The sequence below is a fragment of the Ovis canadensis genome, chromosome 17 (assembly GCF_042477335.2).
Source record: "Ovis canadensis isolate MfBH-ARS-UI-01 breed Bighorn chromosome 17, ARS-UI_OviCan_v2, whole genome shotgun sequence".
Lineage (NCBI taxonomy): Eukaryota > Metazoa > Chordata > Mammalia > Artiodactyla > Bovidae > Ovis > Ovis canadensis.
In genome coordinates, this window is record NC_091261.1 from 47,496,091 (window position 1) to 47,523,589 (window position 27,499).

Sequence of the window (27,499 nt, forward strand, 5' to 3'; positions counted from 1 at the left end):
GCATATAGGTGACACATATAATATCTGTATATTCTAACACGAATGATGTTGCATCTGTTGTTATCATTGAGTTGATTGGTTGCTCCCTTTCAAACTAATTTTCAAATATGTTTAGATTGTTTCAAGTTTATACTATTCCAAAGAATGTTGCAAAAAATATTAAGCGTTGACTTGACTATATTGTGACAAATATACTTTCTCTTATTAACTATTAATTGAAAGTAGTTATCCATTTTGACTTTCTATATGCCTCTTTTTTTTTAATAGTTCATTTCTTAACTCCCCTGTTGTTAAGTGATTAGAGATTAGGTCTGAGTTTTGAAAGTGTCTTTTTACTCCACATCTTATGGTGATATAGGTTTGCTGGCAGCATATTAAAATATCTCATTAAAAATTATTTGTTTTAAGCTCCAATAAAATAAAATGCTAGAAAAAACTACTCAGTGCTACATATTTCAAGAGCCTAAATATGTGTTGTATATCACCAGCAAAGCAAGTATAGAAGTATTATGAGAATTATTTTTTAAATTGTATTTGATATTTAATTCTTAACTTATTTTTATTTGATTAAAGTATAGTTTATTTAGAGTGTTTCAGGTGTACAGTAAAATGATTTAAGTATATACATATAAAAGAAATACATATATGAATGTACATATTTATATATATATATATTATATGGGTGTGTGTGTGGGTATACCTATTCTTTTTCAGATTCCTTTCCACTATAGGTTATTGTAAGATATTGAATATAGATCCCTGCGCTATACAGACTGTCCTTGTTTGTTATATATTTTATATATAGTAATGTATATATACTAATCCCAAATTCACAATTTATCCCTTTCCTCCCTTTCCCTGTTGTTGGTTACCAGTGTATTTGCTATTTTAAAATAAGTTATTTAAGTAATCATCAAGCAAAAAAAAATCAGAATTGTTTTACTTCCTATCATTGTTTTCCATGCCTTTGTGTGTGTGTATTGTGAAATGTGTAGCAGAATTCTGGTGCTCACAGCTTTGTTCTTGTTCAATCACTATGTTGTGTCTGACTCTTTGTGAACCCATGGATTGCACCATGCCAGGTTTCCCTGTCTTTCACTATCTCCCTGAGTTTGCTCAAACTCATGTCTATTAAGTCAGTGATGCCATCCAACCATCTCATCCTCTGTCATCCCCTTCTCCTTCTGCCATCAATCTTTCCCTGCATCAGGGTCTTTTCCAGTGAGTCAGCTCTTCACATCAGGTGGCCAAAAGTATTGAAGCTTTAGCTTCATCATCAGTCCTTCTAGTGAATATTCAGGTTTGATTTCCTTTAGGGTTGACTGGTTTGATCTCCTTGCAGTCCAAGGGACTCTCAAGAGTCTGCTCCAGCACCACAGTTCTAAGGCATCCATTCTTCAGCACTCAGCCTATTTTATGGTCCAACTATCACATTCATACATGACTACTGGAAAAACCATAGCTTTGACTTGGCGGACCTTTGTTCACAAAGTGATGTCTCTAATTTGTGATACATTGCCTAGGTTTGTCATAGCTTTTTCTTCCAAGGAGCAAGTTTCTTTTAATTTCATGGCTGCAGTCACTGTCCACAGTAATTTTGGAGCCCAGGAAAATGAAATCTGTTACTTTCTCCATTTTTTCCCCATCTATTTGCCATGAAGTCATGGGACCAGAGGCCATGATCTTAGTTTTCTGAATGTTGAGTTTAAGCCAGCTTTTTCATGCTCCTCTTTCACCTTCATCAAGAGGTTATTTTTCCACTATTATTCCATTATTATTTTTCCACATCTGAGACTATGAAAGACAATACACAACGTCAAATCCTAGATGATTATTGAGTCTTTGAGGAGCATTCTTTAGCCCTCTTTTTTTGTCTCTGCATTACAGTTGGCATGAGTATGGTTTATGATGTCTAGAGTATCTATAACCAAGAATGGGAACTAAGGGATGATAAGGAGATAGGCATGTCTATAGTTCTGATCTGGTGACTTCAACTAGGCTTCTGGTTTGCAGTGCTTTTATAATTCCAGTAGATCTGAAAGGTTTACTTTCAGAAAGATCTGTTCATTAGTCAGTCAGATTGTACAATGGCTCCTCCAGTCATTTTCTGTCCATGGTCCTTTTGCTAAGATAGATCCTGCAAAAGAGTCTGTGAGAGCTAGACTCTTTCCTGTTTTGCCAAGCCATGTTCTTACTAAGGTAAATGCAGGGTACGTGTACTCTCATGGTCATTCTAAACAGAAAATGCCAGCCTGAGTGTGAAAAAGGGACAGGTATGATAAAACTATGCTGCACACCCTGTGGACCACTTTTCCACACTCTATGGTTCTTTCATCACTCAGCTATGTATGAGGATACCATAACTAAATAAGGCAAAAACCCGTCTGCCAAATAATTGTATATCTGTATATATATAACGGAGAAGGCAATGGCACCCCACTCCAGTACTCTTGCCTGGAAAATCCCGTGGATGGAGGAGCCTGGTAGGCTGCCGTCCATGGGGTGGCTACTAGTCGGACAGGACTGCGCGATTTCACTTTCACTTTTCACTTTCATGCATTGGAGAAGGAAATGGCAACCCACTCCAGTGTTCTTGCCTGGAGAATCCCAGGGATGGGGGAGCCTCGAGGGAGGCTGTCTATGGGGTTGCACAGAGTCGGACATGACTGAAGTGACTTAGCAGTAGCAGTTCAGTTTAGTTCAGTTCAGGCGCTCAGTCATGTCCGACTCTTTGAGACCCCATGAATCGCTGCACGCCAGGCCTCCCTGTCCATCACCAACTCCCGGAGTTCATTCAGACACACGTCCATCGAGTCAGTGATGCCATCCAGCCATCTCATCCTCTGTCGTCCCCTTCTCCTCCTGCCCCTGACCCCTCCCAGCATCAGAGTCTTTTCCAATGAGTTAACTCTTCACATGAGGTGGGCAAGGTACTGGAATTTCGGCTTTAACATCATTCCTTCCAAAGAAATCCCAGGGCTGATCTCCTTCAGAATGGACTGGTTGGATCTCTTTGCAGTCCAAGGGACTCTCAACAGTCTTCTCCAATATCACAATTCAAAAGCATCAATTCTTCGGCCCTCAGCTTTCTTCGCAGTCCAACTCTCACATCCATACATAACCACTGGAAAAACCTTAGTCTTGATTAGATGGACTTTGTTGGCAAAGTAATGTCTCTGCTTTTGAATATACTATTTAGGGTGGTCATAACTTTTCTTCCAAGGAGTAAGCGTCTTTTAATTTCATGGCTGCAATCACCATCTGCAGTGATTTTGGAGCCCATAAAAATAAAGTCTGACACTGTTTCCACTGTTTCCCCATCGATTTCCCATGAAGTGATGGGACTGGATGCCATGATGTTTGTTTCCTGAATGTTGAGCTTTAAGTCAACTTTTTCACTCTCCTCTTTCACTTTCATCAAGAGGCCTTTTAGCTCCTCTTCACTTTCTGCCATAAGGGTGGTGTCATCTGCATATCTGAGGTTATTGATATTTCTCCCAGAAATCTTGATTCCAGCTTGTGCTGCTTCCAGCCCAGCATTTCTCATGATGTACTCTGCATATAAGTTAAATAAGAAGGGTGACAATATACAGCTTTGACATACTCCTTTTCCTATTTGGAACCAGTCTGTTGTTCCATGTCCAGTTCTAACTGTTCCTTCCTGACCTGCATACAGATTTCTCAAGAGGCAGGTCAGGTGGTCCGGTATTCCCATCTCTTTCAGAGTCAGTAGTGTATGTATATATTCATATATATGTAGTATAAATAGCATTATATATAATATATAGCATAAACAATGTAATATATATCATTTGTAATATATAAAACCTAATTTTTATTATTTCATTTGGTTTTCAAAACCTGTATAGTATGATACAATATCTGTTTTCAATATAGGAAAACAAAGGCTTAAAAAGGTTTAAAAATGTGCTCAAGATCACGTAACTATTGAATAACAGAGTAAGGGTTCACACTCATTTGTCACAGTCTAAATGTCACTGAATGTGACCAAATAAAGCAGTGCTTTCATTATCATAGAAATTTCTAAATATGAAATCTGTATTTCACTTGACTGTCATAAAAAATAAATGTTCATCTTAAATATTAAGTATTATAAAAGATTTTGCCTCCAACACTTAGAAAATCCACCTATCTAGAACAGCTTGTTTTCAGTATGAATACATTTAATATTTATATTAGAGATAATATATTTGTTTTTCTTGAAAAGAACAAATGCTTTTGGATATTGGAATTAAAGTGTCTAAATCACTTGCCCTAATGTACTCACATTCTCATCCAACTCTCAAAATATATTACATGATCATTTGAGAATTGTGTAATTAATAATTAATCATTGCATAATTCCTGAACCCTTCCACAAAGTGTAATCAATATACATATGTTTATTGAATGAATGCAGAATGTCTCTCACAGAATCGCTGATGGCAAATTTAGTAACTGACTCTCAGAACAAATGTGTTATGACATACATCTAACTACCCATAATATAACTCAAGTTGAAGAACGTTTCTGCTATAAATTCCTCCCTCACTTGTCCTCTTGTTGTACTCCTAAAAAACACTTCAAAATCCAACTCAAACACTCTCTTAACATTTGCTGTGTCCATCACTCCTTTCACGATGTACCCATCACATCCTCATCAGCTCAGCTGCAGGACAAAAGCATTGTGTTAAAGTTATTTGCTCCTTGGCTTCCATTATTGAATGGTGTACACATGAGAGTAAGGAGACTTGTCTTCCCATATCAATATATTACTTTACAGTTTGTCACAGATATTGGGTAACATATCTATGACCAGTTAATAGAATAAATAAAAGAATTCAGGTAAGAGGCACAATATTTAAAGATTTCTATACAAATGTGTTTACCTTACTGAGGCATGGGGAGGCAAAGGAGCAAAGAACTTCTGATGACTGAAATTGACATAATGCAAACTAGAGGACAGCAAATAGGTTTTATTTCTCCATTAATCGGTTATCTAATTTTTCTTAACATTTTTCCAGATAACATTTTAGAATTTTCTTGCAAGAGGCATGGACATTCATTAAATATGTTTATATATATATGCATGTTTGTTGGTTTATGAATGTAAAAGTCACTCAGTTATGTCCAACTCTTTGCAACCACATGGACTATAGCCTGCCAGGTTCCTCTGTCCATGGAATTCTCCAGGCCAGAATTCTGGAGTGGATAGCTGTTTCCTTCTCCAGGAGAATTCCCAACCCAGGGATCGAACCCAGGTCTTGCACATTGTAGGTGGTTTCTTTACCATCTAAGCTACCAGGGAAGCCAAAGAATACTGGAGTGGGCAGCTTATTCCTTCTCCAGCGGATCTTCCCAACCCAGGAATCAAACTGGGGTCTCCTGCCTTGCAGGCGGATTCTTACCAGCTGAGCTTCTAGGGAATATCAAGTAGTATAAAAGAAGGGAAGCCCTGTTGCTTTATGACACTGCATTATTCAAGGTACTTTGAATGTTTGTTGCTCACATTTACAAATATAAATAACTTGTGTCATGTAAACTTACTGCTGCTGCTGCTGCTAAGTCACTTCAGTAGTGTCTGACTCTGTGTGACCCAACAGACGGTAACCCACCAGGCTCCCTCAACCCTGGGATTCTCCAGGCAAGAATACTGGAGTGGGTTGCCATTTCCTGCTCCAATGTATGAAAGTGAAAAGTGAAAGTGAGAGTGTACTTATTTTGACAATTCATCCATGGATTATTTTGTATTTTACTTTACTTAATCATATCATCTATCAAGGTTAGCTGTATATTTTAAGACATCTTTTATTTTAAAAAATAAAATACTTGCTCATTTCCGTGTGCTAAAAGTAAATGACTCTTCTGTAGCTATTGAGATATATGGTTTTTCTCCTTTAAACTACATATGTTGTAAATTATATTGAGTGATTTTTTAATATCTATAGCAAAACAAATATTTTATGGTCTAATATCATTTTGCAACCCACTCCAGTATTGCTTGGGAAATCCTATGGACAGAGGAGCCTGGTGGGCTACCTTCCATGGGTTACAAAGAGTTGGACATGACTGAACAGCTAACACTTTCAATATCATTTTATATTCTGTTAGATTTTGTTTGTTAATATATTTGAAAACTTTCAAAGTCTATTTTCGTGAATGAAATTGACCAGTAGTTATTCTTTTTTTAGTAATGTCCTTGCTTAATTTTGGTATTAATTTTTTATTGCTCTCAACTTTGGGGGATTTTATCTATTTATCTATGAGCACATACTAAATTACCTAATGTTAGTGGCTTTAAACAGCAAACCTGTATCATCTTCTCAACATAATTAGAATTCTAAACTATAATAAAGAGATAAAGGATAATAAATAGAGAAATGAAGTTAAAAAATATTGAGAAAAGCTTAGCTAGTTGCCCCTGGTACGAAGTATTTCTGAGGTACAGTCAACATTTTGGCCAAGGCGGAGAAGGCAATGGCACCCCACTCCAGTGCTCTTGCCTGGAAAATCCCATGGACAGAGGGGCCTGGTAGGCTGCAGTCCAAGGGGTCGCTACTATTCGGACACGACTGAGCAACTTCACTTTCACTTTTCAGTTTCATGCATTGGAGAAGGAAATGGCAACCCACTCCAGTATTCTTGCCTGGAGAATCCCAGGGATGGGGGAGCCTGGTGGGCTGCTGTCTGTGGGGTCACACAGAGTCGGACACGACTGAAGCGACTTAGCAGCAGCAGCAGCGATCTAAAAGCTTGCTAGAGAATTTACTTTCAGGATGGTTCCCTCACGTGAATGTTGTTTCTTAGCTGCTATTTACATGGGAACTTTCTCTGTCACTTGACCTATAAGCACTTCTATAAGGCTTTCCTTTCTTATCAAAGTAAATTTCACGTAACATTGAATCATTTTAAAGTGAACAGTTCTGTGGTTTACAGTACATTTAAAATGTTGTGCAACCATCTCACTGTCTACTCCCCAGACATTTTCATCATCCCTCAGATAATCCTGATATCCACCAAGCAGTTGCTTTACATTTCTCCTTCCCTTCAGCTCCTATAAACCACTAATCTGCTTTTTATCCTGATGAATTTACCCATTCTGGATGTTTCATAGAAATGGGCTCATACAATATGTGGACTTTTGAGTTACACTTCTTTCACTTAGTGTAATATCTTAGCATGTTAAAATAGTAGCATATATCAGTACTTCTTTTTTTTTTTACCATCAAATTATATGTTATTGTATGGATAAACCAAATTTTATTTTCTATTTATCAGTTGATATTTGCTGTATCATTTCCACTTTTTGATTATCATTTATATTATGATATTATATATGCATGTATATATTTTTTTTTCTTTACTATTATCTGTTGAAGAACACTTAGATTCTTTCCATATTTAAGCTACTGTGAATAATGTTGCTTTGAACATGGGAAAGATGTTCATACATATAGCTATCTCTTTGAGATAATAAACTTTCCTTTTCCTTTGATTATATATCCTGAAGTGGGACTGCCAGATCATTATAGATATATGTATATGCCTCTCAGGAAGTGCTAGTTGTAAAGAACCCACTGGCCAATGAAGGAGACTTAAGAGATGTGGGTTTGATCTTTTGGGTTGGGAATGGGAAGATCTCCTGGAGGGGGGCATAGTAACCCCCTCCAGTAGTCTTGCCTGGAAAATCCCATGGACAGAGGAGGAAGATGGGCTACAATCCATAGGGTTGCAAAGAGTCGAACACAACTGAAGCAAATTGGCACCGTGTATGTTTATATATATACATACAAATATGTCTAAAAGGTTTTGGCATAGGAAATTCTGGCCACTCAAAATTTGGAACATACTTGTTTTTAATACTCATCAGATCGTCTTTCTTTCTTTCCAGCTCATTGGCTAAATTCAGTGGCTATTACAGACCATGTTCAGCCAGGTTGGTTAAGGGCAACATGAAATGTGGAGAGGGTTGGTCCAGGAATTAGAGCTCCATGACTTTTATCTCAAACTCTGGGCTATAATAAGCTGTGTGACCCGGAGATGTCATTAACTTCACTGTGAATCATCTTCCCAGCAACATGACTATGAAGTGTTCAGCATTATCTATAGAGTCGATGAATATGTTATAATTTTCACTCTTAAGGTACTGCTGTGAATGCTGCACCAGAGGAATTAATACATATAACAGGGGAGACATTATTAAATCTCATTTTTCCTGATGAGAATATCAAGGTTAAAGTTCAGAAGGAATTTTTATCAGTTAAGGCAGAAAGGGGGGATCTATTCACTTAATTACAGATATATTTATAATTTCTGAGAAATTTTCATACTAGTTTCCCAGTGGCATCACCACTTTGCTTTCCCACCAACAATGTACATGAGATCCCTTTTCTCCACGTCCTCAACAGCATGTTATCTGTTCAGTTCAGTTCAGTCGCTCAGTCATGTCTGATTCTTTGTGACCCCATGGACTGCAGTATGCCAGGCTTCCCTGTTCATCAGCAACTCCCAGAGCTTGCTCAAACTCTGGTCCATTGAGTTGGTAAAGCCATCCAGCCATCTCATTCTCTGTCATCCCCTTCTCCTCCTGCCTTCCATCTGTCACAGCATCAGAGTCTTTTCCAATGAGTCAGTACTTCCCATCAGTATTGGAGCTTCAGCTTCAGTATCAGTCCTTCCAATTAATATTCAGGACTGATTTCCTTTCAGATGGGCTTGTTGGATCTCCTTGCAGTCCAAGGGACTCTCAAGAGTCTTCTCCAACACCACAGTTCAAAAGAATCAGTTCTTAGGTACTTAGCTTTCTTTATAGCCCAACTCTCACATCCATACATGACTACTGGAAAAACCATTACCTTGACTAGATGGACCTTTGTTGGCAAAGTAATGTCTCTGCTTTTTAATGTGCTGTCTAGGTTGATCATAGCTTTTCTTCCAAGGAGCAAGAGTCTTTTAATTTCATGGCTGCAGTCACCATCTGCAGTGATTTTCAGTTCAGTTCAGTTCAGTTCACTCGCTCAGTCATGTCTGACTCTTTGCGACCCCATGGACTGCAGCACACCAGGCCTCCCTGTCCATCACCAACTCCTGGAGTTTACTCAGACTCATGTCCATTGAGTAGGTGATGCCATCCAACAATCTCATCCTCTTTTGTCCCCTTCTCCTCCCGCCTTCAATCTTTCCCAGCATCAGGGTCTTTTCCAATGAGTCAGTTCTTCGCATCAGGTGCCAAAGTATTGGAATTTCAGCTTCAGCATCAGTCCTTGCAAAGAATAATCAAGACCGATTTCCTTCAGGATGGACTGATTGGATCTCCTTGCTGTCCAAGGGACTCTCAAGAGTCTTCTCCAACACCACAGTTCAAAAGTATCAGTTCTTCAGCACTCAGGTTTCTTTATAGTCCAACTGGCACATCCACACATGACTGCTGGAAAAACCATTTTAGAGCCCAAGAAAATAAAGTTTGTCACTGTTTGCACTTTTCCCCACCTATTTGCCAAGAAGTGATGACTAGATGCCATGATCTTAGCTTTTTGAATGTTGAGTTTTAAGACAGCTTTTTCACTCTCCTCTTTCACATTCATCAAGAGGCTCTTTAGCTCCTCTTCACTTTCTTCCATAAGGGTGGTGTCATCTACATATCTGAGATTATTGATATTTCTCTCAGCAATCTTGATTACAGCTTGTGCTTCACCCAGCCAGCATTTCACATGATGTACTCTGTGGCTCAGAGGTAAAGTGTCTGCCTTCAATGAGGGAGATCTGGGTTCGATCACTGGGTCGGGAAGATCCTCTGGAGAAGGAAATGGCAGCCCACTCCAGTATTCTTGCCTGGAGAATCCCATGGATGGAGGAGCCTGGTAGGCTACAGTCTACGGGGTTGCGAAGAGTCAGACATGACTGAGCGCCTTCACTTTCACTCCATGTATAAGATAAATAAGCAGGGTGGCAATATACAGTCTCGACATTCTCCTTTCCCAATTTGGAACCAGTCCATTGTTCCATGTCCAATTCTCACTGCTGCTTCATGATCTGCATACAAATTTCTCAGGAGGCAGGTAAGGTGGTCTGGAATTCCCATCCCTTTAAGAATTTTCCACAGTTTGTTGTAATCCACACAGTCAAATGCTTTAGTGCAGTCAATGAAGCAGAAGTAGATTTTTTTTTTTTCTGGACTTCTCTTGCTTTTTCTATGATCCAATGGATGTTGGCAATTTTATCTCTGGTTCCTCTGCCTTTTATAAATCCAGCTTGAACATCTGGAGGTTCTTAATTATCTTTCAGATAACAGACATCCTACCAAATGTAAAATTTTATTTCATTGTGGCTTTGATTTGCATTTCCTTGATAATCAGTGACACTGAGCACCTTTTTATGAACATGTTTGCCATTGTATATCTTCTTTGGACAAATGTTTATATAGATGACTTGTCTATTTTTTTTTCTATTAAGTTGTATGAGTTTTCTGAATATTTTGGCTTAACTCCTTATTTGATAAGTGTTTACAGATGTTTTCTCCCATTCTGCATGTTGACTTATGTTTTTTTCTGTACAGAAATGGTCCTTTGCTTTTTAGTTGCTGAATTATAAATGTTCATTATATGATCCAGATACTGGTCACATAACAGGTATCATTTGCATTTTTTCCTCTTTTGTCAGTTGTACTTATACTTTCTTGATAGTGTCCTGTGAAGATTCAAAAATTTTTATTTTGATGAAGTCCATTTTGCCTATTTTTTTGTTGTTGTTGCTAATGTTTGGGGGTCATATCTAAGAAACCATGGTCAAATACAAGGTTATAAATATTTGCTGTTATGTTTTCTTATGACAATTGTGTTGTTTTAGTTGTTGCATTTAGGTCTTTGATTCATTTTGAGTTTATTTTTATTCAGGTGTGAAGTAGGGATCCACATTCATTGTCTTGCATGTGGATATCCATTTATTCTAGCCTCAATTTTTAAAAGACTGTTTCTTGGCATCCTTGTAAAAATTGATATATATATATATGAATGATCTCTTGTGTTTCTTATCTAATTTCATAGATGTGTATTTTTATCTTATTTCCAGTACCACATTTTTTGACTACTGTACCTTGGTAATATGATTGGAAATTGGGAGATATGAGAGTGCCAGTTTCATTCCTCTTTTTAAGGATTGCTTTGTCTCTTTGGGGAGCCTTGTACTTCCCTATTATTCTGAGGATTAGCTCTTCCATATCTACTAAAACAATCAGTTGTGAATTTTGATAGTGGTTACATTGTATTTACAGGTCAATGTTGGAGTATTGTCATCTTGCCAGTTATTATTATCTCACCAATTAATTGAGTCCTTGAACACATGATGTCTTTCCATTTATTTAGGTTTTCTTTAAATTCTTTTAACATGTTTTGTATCTTCAGTGTAAAAGTCTTGTACCCTCTTGGTGAAATTTGTTTCTAAATACTATATTTTTAGTGTGTGCCATAAGTAGAATTATCCTAAATTCTTTTCTTTAACTTTTGTATTAATTTATTTTTAATTGGAGGATAATTGTCTTACAATATTATGTCGGTTTCTGCTGTACAGCAACAGGATTCAGCTATAAAAGTGAAAGTGAAAGTGAAGTCTCTCAGTCGTGTCCAACTCTTTACGACCCCATGGATGGTAGCCCACCAGGCTCCTCCCCCCATGGAATTCTCCAGGCAAGAATACTGGAGTGGGTTGCCATTTCCTTCTCCAGGGGATCTTCCCGACCCAGGGATCGAACCCAGGTCTCCCTGCATTGCAGGCAGACGCTTTAACCTCTGAGCCACTAGGGAAGCAGGTATACATATGTCCACTCCTTCTGGACCCCTCCTTCAACCTTCCACCACATCCCACCCTTCTATGCTGTCACAGAGCACCAGGTTTGAGTTCACTGTGTAACAGAGATAATTTCCACTGGCTCTCTGTTTTATATGTGGTATTTTATGTGTTTCAGTGCTACTCTCTCAATTTGTCCCGACCACTCTTTTCTCCACTGTGTCCCCAAGTCAGTTCTCTATATCTCTGTCTCCACTGCTGCCCTGTAAAGAGCCATCAGTATTATCTTTCTAGATCGCATAAGTATGCATTAATATATGATACTTGTTTTTCCTCTTTCTGACTTACTTCGCTCTGTATAACAGGCTCTAAGTTTATCCACTTCATTAGAACTGACTTGAATGGTTTCCTTTTTATGGCTGAGTAATATTCCATTGTATATGTGTGCCGCAACTTCTTTATCCATTCATCTGCTGATGGACATCTGGGTGGCTTCCATGTCCTAGCTATTGTAAATAGTGCTGCTCTCAACATTGGGGTACCTGTGTCTTTTCCATTTATGTTTTCCTCAGAGTATATGCCCAGTAACGAGATTGGTGAGTTGTATGGTAGTATTATTCCTAGTGTTTTAAGGAATCCTCATACTGTTGTCCATAGTGGCTATATCAATTTACATTCCCACTAACAGTACAATAGAGTTCCCTTTTCTCCACACTCTCTCCAGCACTTATTGTTTGTAGATTCTTTGATAATAGCCATTCTGACTAGTGTTGAGGTGATCCCTTACTGTAGTATGATTTGCATTTCTCTAATAATGAGCAATATTGAGCATTTTTTTTAATATAAATTTATTTAAGCATCTGTATGTTTTCTTTCGGAGAAGGCAGTGGCACCCCACTTCAGTACTCTTGCCTGGAAAATCCCATGGATGGAGGAGCCTGGAAGGCTGCCATCCATGGGGTCGCTGAGGGTCAGACACGACTGAGCGACTTCACTTTCATGTGTTTATTTGGAGAAATACCTATTTAGATCTGCCTACTTTTTGATTGGTTTGTTTGTTTGTTTTGGTATTGAACTGCATGAACTACTTGTATATTTTGAAGATTAATCCTTTGTCATTTGTTTCATTCACTTTTATTTTCTCCCATTCTGAGAGCTGTCTCTTCAAACTATTTATAGTTTTCTTTGCTGTGCAAATGCTTTTAAGTTTAACTAGGTCCCATTTGTTTACATTTGGTTATATTTCCATTATTCTAGGAGGTGAATCATAAAGGATTTTTCAGTGGTTTATGTCAAAGAGAGTTCAGCCTATGTTTTCCTTTAAGAGTTTTATAGGTTCTGGTCTTACATTTAGGTCTTCAGTCCATTCTGAGTTCATCTTTGTGTATGGTGTTAGAAAGTATTCTATTTTCATTTTTTGCATGTATTAATAACTGTCTAGTTTTCCCAGTACCACTTACTGAAGAGGTTGTCTTTTCTCCATTGTATATTGCTTCCTTTGTCAAATATAAAGTCCTCATAGGTGCTTGGGTTTATCTCTGGGCTTTCTATCTTGTTTCATTGATCTATATTTCAGTTTTTGTGGCAGTACCATACTGTTTTGATGACTATAACTTTGTAGTATAGTCTGAAGTCAGGAAGCTTTTCTCCTCCAGCTCCACTCTTCTTTCTCAAGATTTTTTTTTGCATTTGGAGTCTTATGTACCATAAGTGGAATTGTTATTGTAATTTTTTTAAGATACTATAGCAAGGACAAGCTTTTCCTTTTCTCCCATTTAAGTATTTGTTCACTTATTTATATGACTGAATGCTTAGAGTCTTATTTTATACTCCTTCATAACCTGTAATTATCTTAATGCTCCAATTATTTTCTATTTGTTAAATGAAAGCCCCTTTAAACTGGTTTTGTATTTTCTGATACGTTTTTCTCATTCCTTAAGGACCTCTTTAATTATTGAAACAAGATATCCTGGGCTTACCTTGTATTTCACCTGGTACAGTCTCAGAATAGCTTTTGTCCAGGGACCACTGGCACATGTTCAGTTCAGTTCAGTTTAGTTCAGTCACTCAGTCGTGTCCGACTCTTTGCAACCCCATGAATTGCAGCATGCCAGGCCTCCCTCTTCATCACCAACTACCAGAGTTCACTCAGACTCACATCCGTTGAGTCAGTGGTGCCATCCAGCCATCTCATCCTCTGTAGTCCCCTTCTCCTCCTGCCCCTAATCCCTCCCAGTATCAGAGTCTTTCCCAATGAGTCAACACTTTGCATGAGGTGGCTGAAGTACTGGAGTTTCAACTTCAGCATCATTCCTTCCAAAGTAATCCCAGGGCTGATCTCCTTCAGAATGGACTGGTGGGATCTCCTTGCAGTCCAAGGGACTCTCAAGAGTCTTATCCAACACCACAGTTTGGAAGCATCAATTCTTTGGTGCTCAGCTTTCTTTGTAGTCCAACTCTCACATCCATACATGACCACTGGAAAAACCGTATGTTAGTGGATACTAAATTACTGAGATTTGCAAGCTGAGACCTTGTAAAAATGCATAACATCATTAACATATATAATTGCTATTATTCTTTGTTTCAGAAAACCAAGTGGCATATATGTATACTAATCATTTTCTCTTCTGTTTCTAATTTTAGTCCCTCCAGTAATCCGGGTGTATCCAGAGAGTCAAGCCCGAGAACCTGGAGTTACTGCAAGTCTTAGGTGCCATGCAGAAGGCATACCAAATCCTCAGCTTAGCTGGCTGAAGAATGGAATTGATATTACACCAAAGCTGTCCAAGCAACTCACACTTCAAGGTGCTTTTTTACTTGCATTTTTTTCTCTTAAATAACAATGCAGAAATTTTATACTAAAATTTATAACACATTTTACATTCTTTGAAAAAAAGAGAAAGTGATATTTGGTGGCAATGTATATAATGAATATGAAAAGAAGTTATGTTAGTACCTAAGACATTATATTTGAAACAATACTTTAATACTTTTAATGTTTTAAATAATAGTCTTGTCATAATGATTAGTTATGTCGTTATTTTTATAAGTAAAATATTTTCTTCTAAAACTTATCCTCTAAATTATAGCAGATATGCTGAACAGAATAATTGAATTTCTTCATTAAATACATTTCTGAAGAGACAATTTATATGTTTAAATCATACATTAAAATATGTATTACAGAATATGTCAATAATATAGAAATTCTTTAGGAAATATTTTATAGCACACTTTGCAAATGAACAAAGGAAAAAAAATCAAAATGTTGCTAAATATGTTTCACATTTGTGTTGTTTTAAAGTGATGAAGTTCTTGCACTCTAATATAGAAAATATTCTACATGTTTTAATAATCTAATATGCAGTTGTGATTAGTCATTATACAGTTTACAATAATCACACATGTGTGGTATGTAAAAAACAGATAATCTTTATTATATCAAATAATCAAAATAATGCAAAATTAATTGCATATTGTTTGATTATCTTAGTAAGTAATAAAATTTACAGATCTTATTTCCATTGTCAAGAGTAGCCCAGGGACAGTCATTTTATTGGAGTATCTGTTACGTGGCATTACATTCCTTATTCCATGCCTTTAAATTCCTTCTATTCATACTGTTAGAAATGAATATATTTTCCTTATTTCTATATGAATATACTGCTGTTGCTGCTGCTGCTGCTAAGTTGCTTCAGTCATATCCAACTCTGCATGACCCCATAGACAGCAGCCCACCAGGCTCCCCCGTCCCTGGGATTCTCCAGGCAAGAACACTGGAGTGGGACTACCATTCAATTTAGAGAGTGAATGCAATGTATTAGCATACATTTAAAAATAAATCTTTTTAAAAATTTACTTATCTATTTTTGAAAATCAAGAATGACATATGAGAGTATTTTTGATCTTTCAAAGCTGAATCCTAACAAGGTTAATATAAATCACCAAAATAAATTTGCATGTTTACTTCTCTGATTGCGTCTTGGTGTCTATTATCTGAGAAGAAGATTGATCTGATTAACAGAAATCAAATTGAGTAAAAGTCTAATTAGCTTCTGATTTTGCAATCTCTTGTCCACTTGATAGCAGCAAACCATATTCTATAAACATAATATAGCCTTGTTTTAGAAATGTGTGTGTGCTGTGTGTGTTGAGTCACTTCAGTTGTCTCTGACTCTCTATGACCCTTTGGAATATAGTCTGCAAGGCACCTCTGTCCATGGGATTCTCCAGGCAAGAATACTGGAGTGGGTTGCCATTTTCTCCTCCAGGGGATTTTCCCAACCCAGGGATCCAACCAGTGTCTCTAATGTCTTCTGCATTGGCAAGCAGGTTCTTAAACACTAGGACCACCTGGGATGCCCTTTATATGAGAAGGGAAATTTGGGAAGTTAGTTACAATCATCACTGAACTTTGAAAGGATGAGGACATTTGTAAAACAGCTATTATCATTTAAAAAAAATAAAAGAAATTAGGTTAAGTTTTAAGAGGCAAGGACAAGTAATAAAAGTTGATTTGGGAGCACAACCTAAGAGAAGATTCTGGCGCACAGGAGTGTGAATTTCCATATGGTTTTGTGTATGTTAATGCATTAACAAATTCTATCGTTATTTAATTATCTGTGTATTCATAAGATGCTTATTTGTCACTTCTATGGGAAGTCTAAGTCTAGGCACTAACTGAATAACTATGTAAATGGATGGGATATTATGAGAAGTAAAATTCTAGAAAAGAAGAAATATTTTATTGGCAGCCAAATCAGGAGAATATCAGAAGGAGACTAATAATTAGCAAAGAGATGAGAACAAATGATATTACAGAAGGAAAGAAAAGAAAGCCAAAACTGGTAAAGAGTTCATCAATGCTATATGCACAGTCAAGGAAGATCATTAAAATATATTCATTGGTTAGTGATTAGTTTGTCCCTGCGACATTTAAAAAATCAGTTTGCTGTGTCCTTAGAAATGAAAGATAGGAATAAAAATATCTTTCAAAATTTTGAAAGGTGGAAAAAGAAAAGGTAGTAGTTTCTGGTGAAAAGGTTTAGGACAGGTGAAGTTATTTCTTACTTCTTGGACAGTTTATTTTGGTTTGAAAAGATATAGGTGAAGAAAAAGATATGTGGACAATGGAGCAGGTGAAAGATGGACAAATTTTTGTGGAAATCAACAAGAAAGAAGGAGGGGATGATCTTGGAATGAAGCATAGAAACTTTCCTTTGAGAAGTAAATAAAAATGAAGATGTTGATGAAAACAGAAAGTTTGGATTAATTTCTTTATTTTTTAGCTTTTATTGAAATAAAGTTGACCTAAATTTTGTGTAATTTTAAGATGTACAGCGTGATGAACTTTTTAAACTTATGTACTGTAAAATCATTTGAGTTAACTTTCTAATCATGTGTATGTATTTAATGATTTAAAGAGGAAAACCACCTGCTTAAATTAAGAAGTCATTATTTGCTGGAAAACATTAAACAAAGAAAGAAGATTTGAAATAAAACTGAAGTAGGGTATGAAATGCATCAAACTGTAAAAGTCAAGTAACATTCTGTAAACTAAATATTGTGAATTTGAAATTTTGTAAATTTCCTTATGTAATGGTCTGGTAATATATTTAAAAAGTAGGTGCAGGGGACGTCATCTTGTTCTAGTTCTGAAATCAGATATGTCAGGATGATAAATGAACCAAGAAATTGGTAGCTCTGGCTATGGAATAGAAAATATCTAGAAATGCTAGCTAATGTAGGAAAAGAGTGAAAGACAAGTGCATAAGTTAGAAAAACATATATGGATTTTGGGAAGAGAAAATTTGAAGAATAAATTAACTTAAGGGTTTCAAAAGTTCAAGAGAATTCACATTGTTAAGTGTGTGGTCTTTGGAGAGGGTCATGTTTCACACAAAAAAAGAAGCTGATCTGGGCTAAAATATTGATACTTTGTTTCCTCCCCATCTTCTAGAGCATGGGTTTACAAATGAAGGACCCCAGACCAAATCTGGAAAGCTGCCTATTCTTGTAAATAAAGCAATATTTTTGCTTGTTTTCTGTTTTTGTTTTTAGTTCAGAGCCACACACATTTTTAAAAATATTGTCTTTGGCTGTTGTCAGGCTGCTATGGCAGAGGTGAGTAGTTGGCACAGAGACTGTGTAGTCCACAAAGTTTAATATATTTACCATCTGGCCTTTTTGAGAAGAGCAAAAACAAACACAAAAGCCTGCCAACTGCTTTGGAGAAGTGATTCTCAACAAATGATGGAATGGCAGTGTGCAGTGATATTTGTAAGAGAAAGAGGTTTGAGTGATTTCAGTGATTAGCCTTCCCCAAACACTCACTGCCTCTCCATATCCCCATAGGGATGACATTTAAGCTCTTTTCCCATTGGTTTTTTACCTTCTTTCCCCAAATAGCCACTCTGATTATTTGATCCCCATCTCTATCAGGAAGTCATGCTCCTTTTTACTGCAGACAGAACATGATGTCCGAGTGATTGGACAACAAGGAATATATACATAAACCCATGCACGCGCATGCGCACGCACACACACACACACACACACACACAGAAAAAAAGAAAGTGAAAGAAAAGATGCAAACCTAAACAAATGAGGACTAAAACCATTGAAACTTAGGCCATGATAGAACAGAAATCCAGCACTTATTTTGAGGGGAGTAAATTGCATAAGATCATTCTAGGAGCTTAAGTTTAACTAATCTGATAATTAGTTATTATCCAGGACTATTAAGGGATAATGTATGTAAAGGCTTCCCAGATGGCTCAGTGGTAAAGAATCCACTTGCCAACACAGGAGATGAGGGTCCAATCCCTGGGTAGATGCCATAGAGGAGGAAACGGCAACCCACTCCAGTATTCTTGCCTGGAAAATCCCATGGACAGAAGAGTCTGCAGGCTGCAGTCCATGGGTTGCAAAGAGATGGACAAGATTGAGCAACTGATCATGCACGCATATGTAAAAGTACTTCATGTTCTGCCAATGTATAGTAAATGGGTAATTATGCCCTTGTTTACACTTTGAGGAATGCAACTCATTATTCAGAGATTAGCTTCAAATACTCTTTTATCAAGATTTAAAAATTGGGTTAATCAATCCCTTAACCCTTTGGTTGACAATGATGATATCAATTCCATATGATAATATTGCTTAGATTAGGTATATTTCTTAAAAACAACTGAAAATCTTGCAAAGGAATTATGTATATTTTCTTTCTGTCCCCTATACTTAATAATTCCTAATGTATAATGCACATGCTTGCTCAATGGAATGGCATTATACTTATATGATATAGCTCACTTAATTCCTTTATGACATGTATTTTGACATGTATTCTCTGTGAATGAACCATATTGATATTAATTAAAATTTTTGTAAAAGCTGAGGACAAAGTGGATCCTGAATATTAAAAATGAATACAGAAATGAAATTATAGCTATCAACATGTAACACTTCTTATGCAAGGTAGGGAGTATGAAATGAATACAAAATATACTGTGTGTGCTTTTGATAAGTAATATTGGGATCTGTGTAATAGAATGACAGCACAATTTATGAAACACTTGAATGCATTAGAAATAACTTAGCATGTCTCCAAAGCATGGAAGTGGGAAAGAAAACAGTTTAATTAGGACAAGCTAAGTGAACTATTTGACTGTGTAATCAGAAATGACTATACCAAAGCTGAAATTGTAGCTTACAAGTTGCATTTGCTTTCTGTTTTCAGCAAATTGCAGTGAGGTTCATATTAGCAATGTGCGCTATGAAGATACGGGAGCATACACTTGTATCGCAAAAAATGAAGCAGGAGTGGATGAAGACATCTCTTCTCTTTTTGTGGAAGATTCTGCTAGAAAGACCCGTATGTATTGAATACACACACACACACACACACGGTAAAAAAATCTGCTTGCTGGGAAGATCCCCTGGAGAAGGGAATGGCAAGCCAATCCAGTATTCCTGCCTGGAGAATCCCATGGGCAGAGGAGCCTGGTGAGTTACAATCCATGGAGTCGCAAAGAATCAGACAGGCCTGAGTGATTAACACATACACGCACACATCATACTCAACTTTAAAACTAAGCTTTTTTCAGAAATAGCAGCATCAGAAAATGCTAAGAAATGATCAATTAATAAAAAAATAAATGAAAGCAGTTTTCACATATAGGAAGGATAGAATTCTTGAAATATTAAAAGTAAGTTGAAAGATTAAGAACAAGATTGTGAAATGTTCAATATGACATGAAAGTGATTTTGTTTTTTTGGCAGATGTATATAAGCGATTTTGAGTCTTGTCTTCCCATTTCCTTATACAGGAAATTAAATCCTTTGTAAATTCCCTCTCCTCAATGATTTGGGATTCTTGGTCCCACAATACAGCCAAGGGGTATCCTATAAGCTTAATACCATAATATCATTCTTTTTTTCTCTTCTGCACTGTAGTCAGTGGTCCAATAGCTGTCCATCAACCTTTTTCTGCCACAGGTAGAGAAGTAAGCCACCTGAAACATCCACTGCCCTGGCACCAACACACCATGGGCTATTCTCTACTTACTGCTTAAAATCCTTTGTCATCACTGTACATGTCTCCTGATTTTCTCATGAAGTTTTAAGAAAAATGTAGTGTCCTACTTAAACATTTTTACCTGGTGAAAGGAATATGATGGGAAGGAGATACTAAAGATGAATTTTTGGTTACAGCTGAACTATAATATTTAGAACACAAAGTACTCCTGTAGCATTGATCAAGTAAGCTACCTATAGGGAAAGACTCAGACACTTTCTTCCTCTGGTACACATGGCACACATGGCTATTTTCAGATTCTTTCTCAATTTGCTTGGACTGACTATTCATTCTCCTTGCTCCAAAGTCAATCTGTGAAGTCTATCTACAACTCATATTAGTCTAAGTTTTTCAGAGACTCTGATATTTTGAGAATCCTTTATATGTTAATTCCTCTGAGCCCCAATTTTAGACAAGGTTCAAGCATTGTCCCTTGGATGTGGGGTATAATTTTGGGGGGGATCCAACATTCTCCTGTCAATGGTTGTTCAGCAGCTTGTTGAAGTTTTGGAGTTCTCACCATAGAAGATGAGCTCACATCCTTCTACTCTGCCATCTTAATAATACAGTACTTGGGTGCAGTTTCAAAAATGACAGAATGATCTCTGTTCCTTTCCAAGGCAAACCATTCTGCATCACAGTAGTCCAAGTCTATGCCCTGACCAAAAATGCCAAAGAAGCTGAAGCTGAATGGTTTTACAAAGATATAAAAGACCTTCTAGAACTAACACACACAAAAAAGAGAGATGACCTTTTCATCATAGGGGACTGGAATGCAAAAGTAGGAAGTCAACAGATACCTGGAAAACAGGCAAGTTTTGCCTTGGGGTACAAAATGAAGCAGGGCTAAAAAAGTTTTGCCAAGCTAATGCACTTTTCATAGTAAACATCCTCTTCTAACAACACAGGAGACAACTCTACACATGGACATCACCAGATGGTCAATACCAAAATCAGATTGATTATATTCTTTGCAGCTGAAGATGGAGAAACTCTATTCAATCAGCAAAAACAAGACCAAGATTGACTGTGGCTCAGATAATGAACTCCTTATTGCCAAGTTCAAATTTGAATTGAAGAAAGCAGGGAAAACCACTAGGCCATTCAGGTATGACCTAAATCAAATCCCTTATGATTATACAGTGGAAGGGACAAATAGATTCAAGGAACTAGATCCAATAGAAAGAGTGCCTGAAGAACTGTGGATGGAGGTTCATAACATTGTACAGGAGGCAATGATCAAAACCATCCCCAAGAAAAAGAAATGCAATAGGCAAAATGATTGTCTGAGGAGGCCTTACGAATAACTGAGAAAGGAATAGAAGCAAAAAGCAAATGAGAAAAGGAAAGATATATCCATCTGAATGCAGAGTTACAAAGAAGAGCAAGGAGAGATAACAGAGCCTCCCTCAGGGGTCAATGCAAAAAAATAGAGGAAAACAATAGAATGGGAAAGACTAGAGATCTCTTCAAGAAAATTAGAGATACCAAGGGAACATTTCATTTAAAGATGGGCACAATAAAGGTCAGAAATTGTTTGGGCCTAACAGAAGCAGAAAGTATTAAGACGAGATGGCAGGAGTACACAGAAGAACTATCCAAGAAAATATTTAATGACCCAGATAACCATGATGGTGTGATCACTAACCTAGAGCCAGACATTCTTCAGTGCAAAGTCAAGTGGGACTTATGCAGCATCACTATGAACAAAGCTAGTAGAGGTGATGGAATCCCAGCTGAGTTATTTCAAATACTGAAAGATGAGGCCAGTAAGTGCTGCACTCAATATGGCAACACATGGAAAACTCAACAGTGGCCACAGACCTGGAAAAGTTCAGTTTTTATTCCAATCCTAAAGAAAAGCAATGCCAAAGAATATTCAAACTACCACACAATTGCACTTATTTTGCACACTAGCACAATGATGCTCAAAATTCTCTAAGCTCAGCTTCAACAGTACATGAACTGAGAATTTCCAGATGTTCAAGTTGTATTTAGAAAAGGCAGAGGAACCAGAGATCAAATTTCCAACGTCTGTTGGATCATAGAAAATGCAAGCAAATTCCAGAAAAGCATCTATTTCTGCTTCATTGACTGTGCTAAAGTGTTTGACTGTGTGGATCAAAGCAAACTGTGGAAAATTCCTAAAGAGATGGAAATTCCAGACCACCTTATCTGCCTCCTGAAAAATCTGTATGCAGGTCAAGAGGCAATAGTTAGAACCGAACATGGAAAAATGGACTGGTTCCAAATTGAGAAAGGAATACATCAAGGCTCTATATTGTCACCTTGCTTATTTTTCTTTTATGCAGAGTACATCATGTGAAATGCTGGCTGAGTGAAGCACAAGCTGGAAACAAGTTTGCTGGAAGTAATATCAATACCTTCATATATGCAGATGACACCACATTTATGGCAGAAAATGAAAGGAATTAAAGTGCCTCTTGATGAAATTGAAAGAGGAGAGTGAAGAAGCTGGCTTAAAACTCAACATTCATAAAACGAAGATCATGGCATCTGGTCCCATCACTTCATGGCTAATAGATGGGGAAACAGTGGAAACAGTGAGAGACTTTATTTTTTTTAGACTCCAAAATCACTGCAGATATTGATTGCAACCATGAAATTAAAAGACACTTGCTCCTTGGAAGAAAAGCTATGACCAACCTAGACAGTATATTAAAAAGCAGAGACGTTACTTTACCAACAAAGGTCCATCAAGTCAAGGCTATGGTTTTTCCAGTAATTGCATATAGATGTGATAGTTGGACCATAAAGGAGGCTGAGCACCAAACAATTGGTGCTTTTGAACTGTGATGTTCAGGAAGACTTTAGAGTCCCTTGTACAACAAGGACATCAAACCAGTCAATCCTAAAGGAAATCAATCCTGAATATTCATTGGAAGGACCGATGCTGAAGATGAAGCTCAAATCCTTGGGCCACCTTATTCAAAGAACTGGCTCAGTGGAAAAGACTCTGATGCTGGGAAAGATTCAAGGCAGGATGAGATGGGGATGACAGGATGAGATGGTTGGATGGCTCTGCTGTCTCAATGAACATGAGTTTGACCAAGCTCTGGGAGATGGTGATGGACAAGGAAGCCTGGTGTTCTTCAGTCCATGGGTTCGCAAAGAGTCAGACATGACTGATGGACTGAACAGCAACAAAACATTGTCCCTGTAATCTTCTTATTCCTCTTCAATCAGTGTGTAAATGAGGATATGAATGGATCCAATGAGGAAGGAGACTCTTATCCAGGTCATGGCTACCGGCATTTTTGTACTATATTGTGTCTGGCTAGTACAACTACTTTTATAAGCAAATATTTTAAAATAAAATTCTAAAGTAGAAAATGAAAAAAAGAAACTCAGTTTAATGACCTAGATAACATCCATGAAATTTTGTTTACTCCTTTTATATAGTTATGCTAAATACCAATTTTCTATTTACATCCTGTTAGAAATTAATTTTAGGACAAGTAGTTGAAAACTTTACTTGTCCTTGTCCTTTATGATGCAGACTTTAATTTCAACTCTGTATTTTAATTTTCTTTAAATATTGGTCATATATTTTTCTGCATATCTCTGTTACAAAATTGAAACATCTAGCCATAGTTTCTTTAATCAATGAATCATACTATCTACCATCATGGAAATTTGTGAAAATTTTTACTGGAAAATTTAATAAAATTTGGTCATATTGTTCATTTATTTATCAACAGTTCATGAAATCATGTTTTCACTTTATTTTACTTATTCCTTCAAACTCTTGCAGGTCAAAATAAGTATTTTAAAATAATTTTGAGATTATGTTTGCAATATGCTGTTAAAATCAGAAATGCTATTTTGATAAGATATAACAGTGCAACCTTATTACGTTTGTTTATGGAATTTTCAAAGCCATCTTATAAGAAACAGTACAAGAGAAAGATTTAGAGACTTTTGTTTTCTAAGTCTGGAAGTAAAACGTTTATAGATATTACTTATGTACTTAAATTATGTGAGATTTTCAAAGAAAAAGCAGAAAACTAGATTTTATTTTTAATTAATTAGTAAATTTTAGTAAAATTTTTAACATAGAGTCTACCTTCTCAATGTATTTTAAGGGCACAATACCACATTGTTAAGTACAGGGTCTAAGATGCACAGCAGAGCTCCAAAATGTATTCATGTTGCATAACTACAACTTTAAAACCATTGAACAGCTCTTGGTTTCTCCTTTCTCCTCTTCCTCTGCCAATCACCTTGTATTTTCTGCTTTTATGATTTTAATTTTCTTAGATATCTCATGTAAGTACAATTACACAGTAACTGTTCTTCTGTGACAGGCTTATTTTAATCAACATAATGTCTTCCAGGTCCATCCACATGGTTCCTTCTTTTTAAGAGCGAATAATATTAAGTTATATGTATATACAATATTTTCTTTATCCATTGATTTGTCAGTAGCTATTTGGGGTATTTCCATATCTCGCATGGTGTGAATAATGCTGTGTACAGCTATGTCTTTGATTCTGATTTCAGATTTTTTTCAATATACATCTGCAAGTGGGACTGCTGGATCATGTGATAGTTTTATATCTAAACTCCATGATGTTTTCCACAGTAGCTAAATCATTTTACATACCTACAAATGAGTCTAGACCTTCGAATTTCTCCACATCCTTTCTAATACATTTATGTTTTGCTATTTTGGTAGACAGGTATGAAAATAATATCTCATTTTGGTTTTGATTTGCCTCAAATGAGTCTAGACCTTCAAATTTCTCCACATCCTTTCCAATACTTTGATCTTTTGCTATTTTGGTAGACAGGTATGAAAATAATATCTCATTTTGGTTTTGATTTGCCTCCCTGATGATTAGTGGTGTAGAACACTTGTTTATATGGTCTATTGGCCATTTGTATGCCATTGGATAAATGTCTACTTATGTCCTTTGCTTATTTTTAAGATGGTCTGTTATTTTTTACTATTGAGTTATTGGAGTCCCTTTTTTTGAAAATTAAATGCTTACCAGATATAAAGCTTGAATATATTTTCTCCCATTCCATAGGTAGTTTTTTCACTCTGTTGATTTTTTATTTTGCTGTGCAGAAGCTTTTAAATTTGACGTATTCTAACTTGGCTATTGTTGCTTTTGTTACATGTGCTTTTGAGAAAGTTATAGGCCAATATACCTAATGAATATAGTTACAAAATTCTTCTATAAGAGATCAGTGAACTGAATCCAGTGACATATGAAAAAGAACATACACCATTGTCAAATGGGATTTGTCCCTGGGATGCAAGGATGGTTTAACATAAGGAGATTAGTTAATGTGATTTGCACATTAACAAACTATACTATAAAAATCATTTGATCATCCAATAGATGCAAACACAACATTTAAAACATCTTTTTATGATAAAAATTCTTTTTACAAAACTCTTTTACAATAAAAATGCTCAGCAAACTAGATTGGAAAGAATTTACCTCAACATAGTTAAGCCCATAAATTTTTAAGCTCACCACTAACACTGTACTCAATGGTAAAAAACTAAAAATCGAAACAACAAAAAAAATTTCCCCTCTAAGATCAGGAACAAAACAAGAGTACCCACTTCCATGCTTCTATTCAGCATACTATTAGAATTCCTAGCCTTAGCAATTAGGCAAGGTAAATAAATAAATGTCATTCAAATCCAAGGAAGGAGAAAAACTGTTTCAGTTTGCAGATTATATGACCTCAAATAGGTAGAACCCCAAAGACTCTAGATCCACACACACACACACACAAAACCTGTTAGAATTAATAAACATATTCAGTTAAATTACAGAATACAAAGTCAACATGCAAAATCACTTGTCTTTCTATATGTTAACTGGGTATATTTGTGAGGCAATAAAGAAAACAATTCCATTTTTCAAATGCATCAAAAAGAATAAAATACCTAGGAAAAATTTGACCAAGGAGGTGAAAGCCCATACATTGAAAACTATAAGAAACTGATTAAGTAAATTGAAAAAAACTCAAATAAATGGAGAGATATCATAATACTCTGTGCTCATCATTAAAAGAATGAATATTTCTGAAACATCCATCCTAACCAAAAGAATCTCTGATCCAATGCTATTTCCATCAAAATCTCAGCAGCATTTTATAGAAATATATTTTAAAAATCCTAAAATTCATATGGAACAGCAAAAAATCTAGGATAACTGAAACAAACTTGAAAGGAAGAAAAATTTGAGAGTTAATTCAAAATACATTGCAAAGCTATAGTAATTTAAACAGCTTGTTTTGGATATAAACAGAGACATGTAGACAAATGGAACAGAAAATAGAGCCTAGAAATAAATCACATGTATGCAGTCAACTGACTTTGACAAGGGCTTCAGAATACTCATTGGCTAAAGGGTAGTCTTTTAAAAAATTGGCCCTGGGAAACAGTATCCACATGTAGAATAATGAAACTGGACTCCCATCTACACCGTATACAAAAATTGGCTCAAAATAGTTAAAGACTTAGGTATAAGACCTGAAAATGTAAACCTCTTCTAAGAAGACATAAGGGAGAAGCTTCCTGACATTGGTTTTGTTAATAAAACCAATGGATTTTAGCTGTAACACAGATACCTAGAACATCACTAATTCATGTCTATATTCTACTATTTTGTAAGCACGCAAACACAGTTTCTTTGTAACAACAAATTTATCTCTCATTTAAATAGAGACTTTTAATTTTTGTTGCATTTGTTTTCCATAAATGTTCTGCACCATTATCATAGATACAGTTGTTAATGTGAAAGTAGCAATTTTTAGAAAGTAGTACACATAATTAAAATTAGGATGGAGTTAAGTAGGTAAGCTTACTGAGTATAATATTATCAATGATAAAAGAGAATAAACTGAAAGTGTGAGACTGTGTAGTACAAGGCAGTTTTCCTTGGGATGTTTCCTAGTACTCAATAAACTGTCAGAATATGTATAACAACACCAGAATAAGGGGGAGGACACATCAGGAAAAACCACACCCCTTTGTAAATCTCTAACTTAAGAATTGGTCTGGGTTCTCTTCTAGTAGTTCCATGTACAAAGGCTAATAATATTAATTACACAAGTCACATTTGTATGTTGACAGATAAATATTCTCAAAAA

The 27,499-nt window shown here is 36.3% G+C and overlaps 1 protein-coding gene across 3 annotated transcripts in view; it reads left to right on the top strand.

The window, feature by feature from the left end:
* FSTL5 (follistatin like 5) overlaps positions 1–27,499 on the top strand; it is an 873,413-nt gene that overhangs the window by 684,672 nt on the left and 161,242 nt on the right. For all 3 annotated transcript variants that reach the window (XM_069557498.1, XM_069557499.1, XM_069557500.1), the window contains exons 8-9: positions 14,428–14,589; positions 19,523–19,657. In XM_069557498.1, the coding sequence (XP_069413599.1) occupies positions 14,428–14,589; positions 19,523–19,657 (297 nt within the window). The remainder of the gene's footprint in view (positions 1–14,427; positions 14,590–19,522; positions 19,658–27,499) is intronic.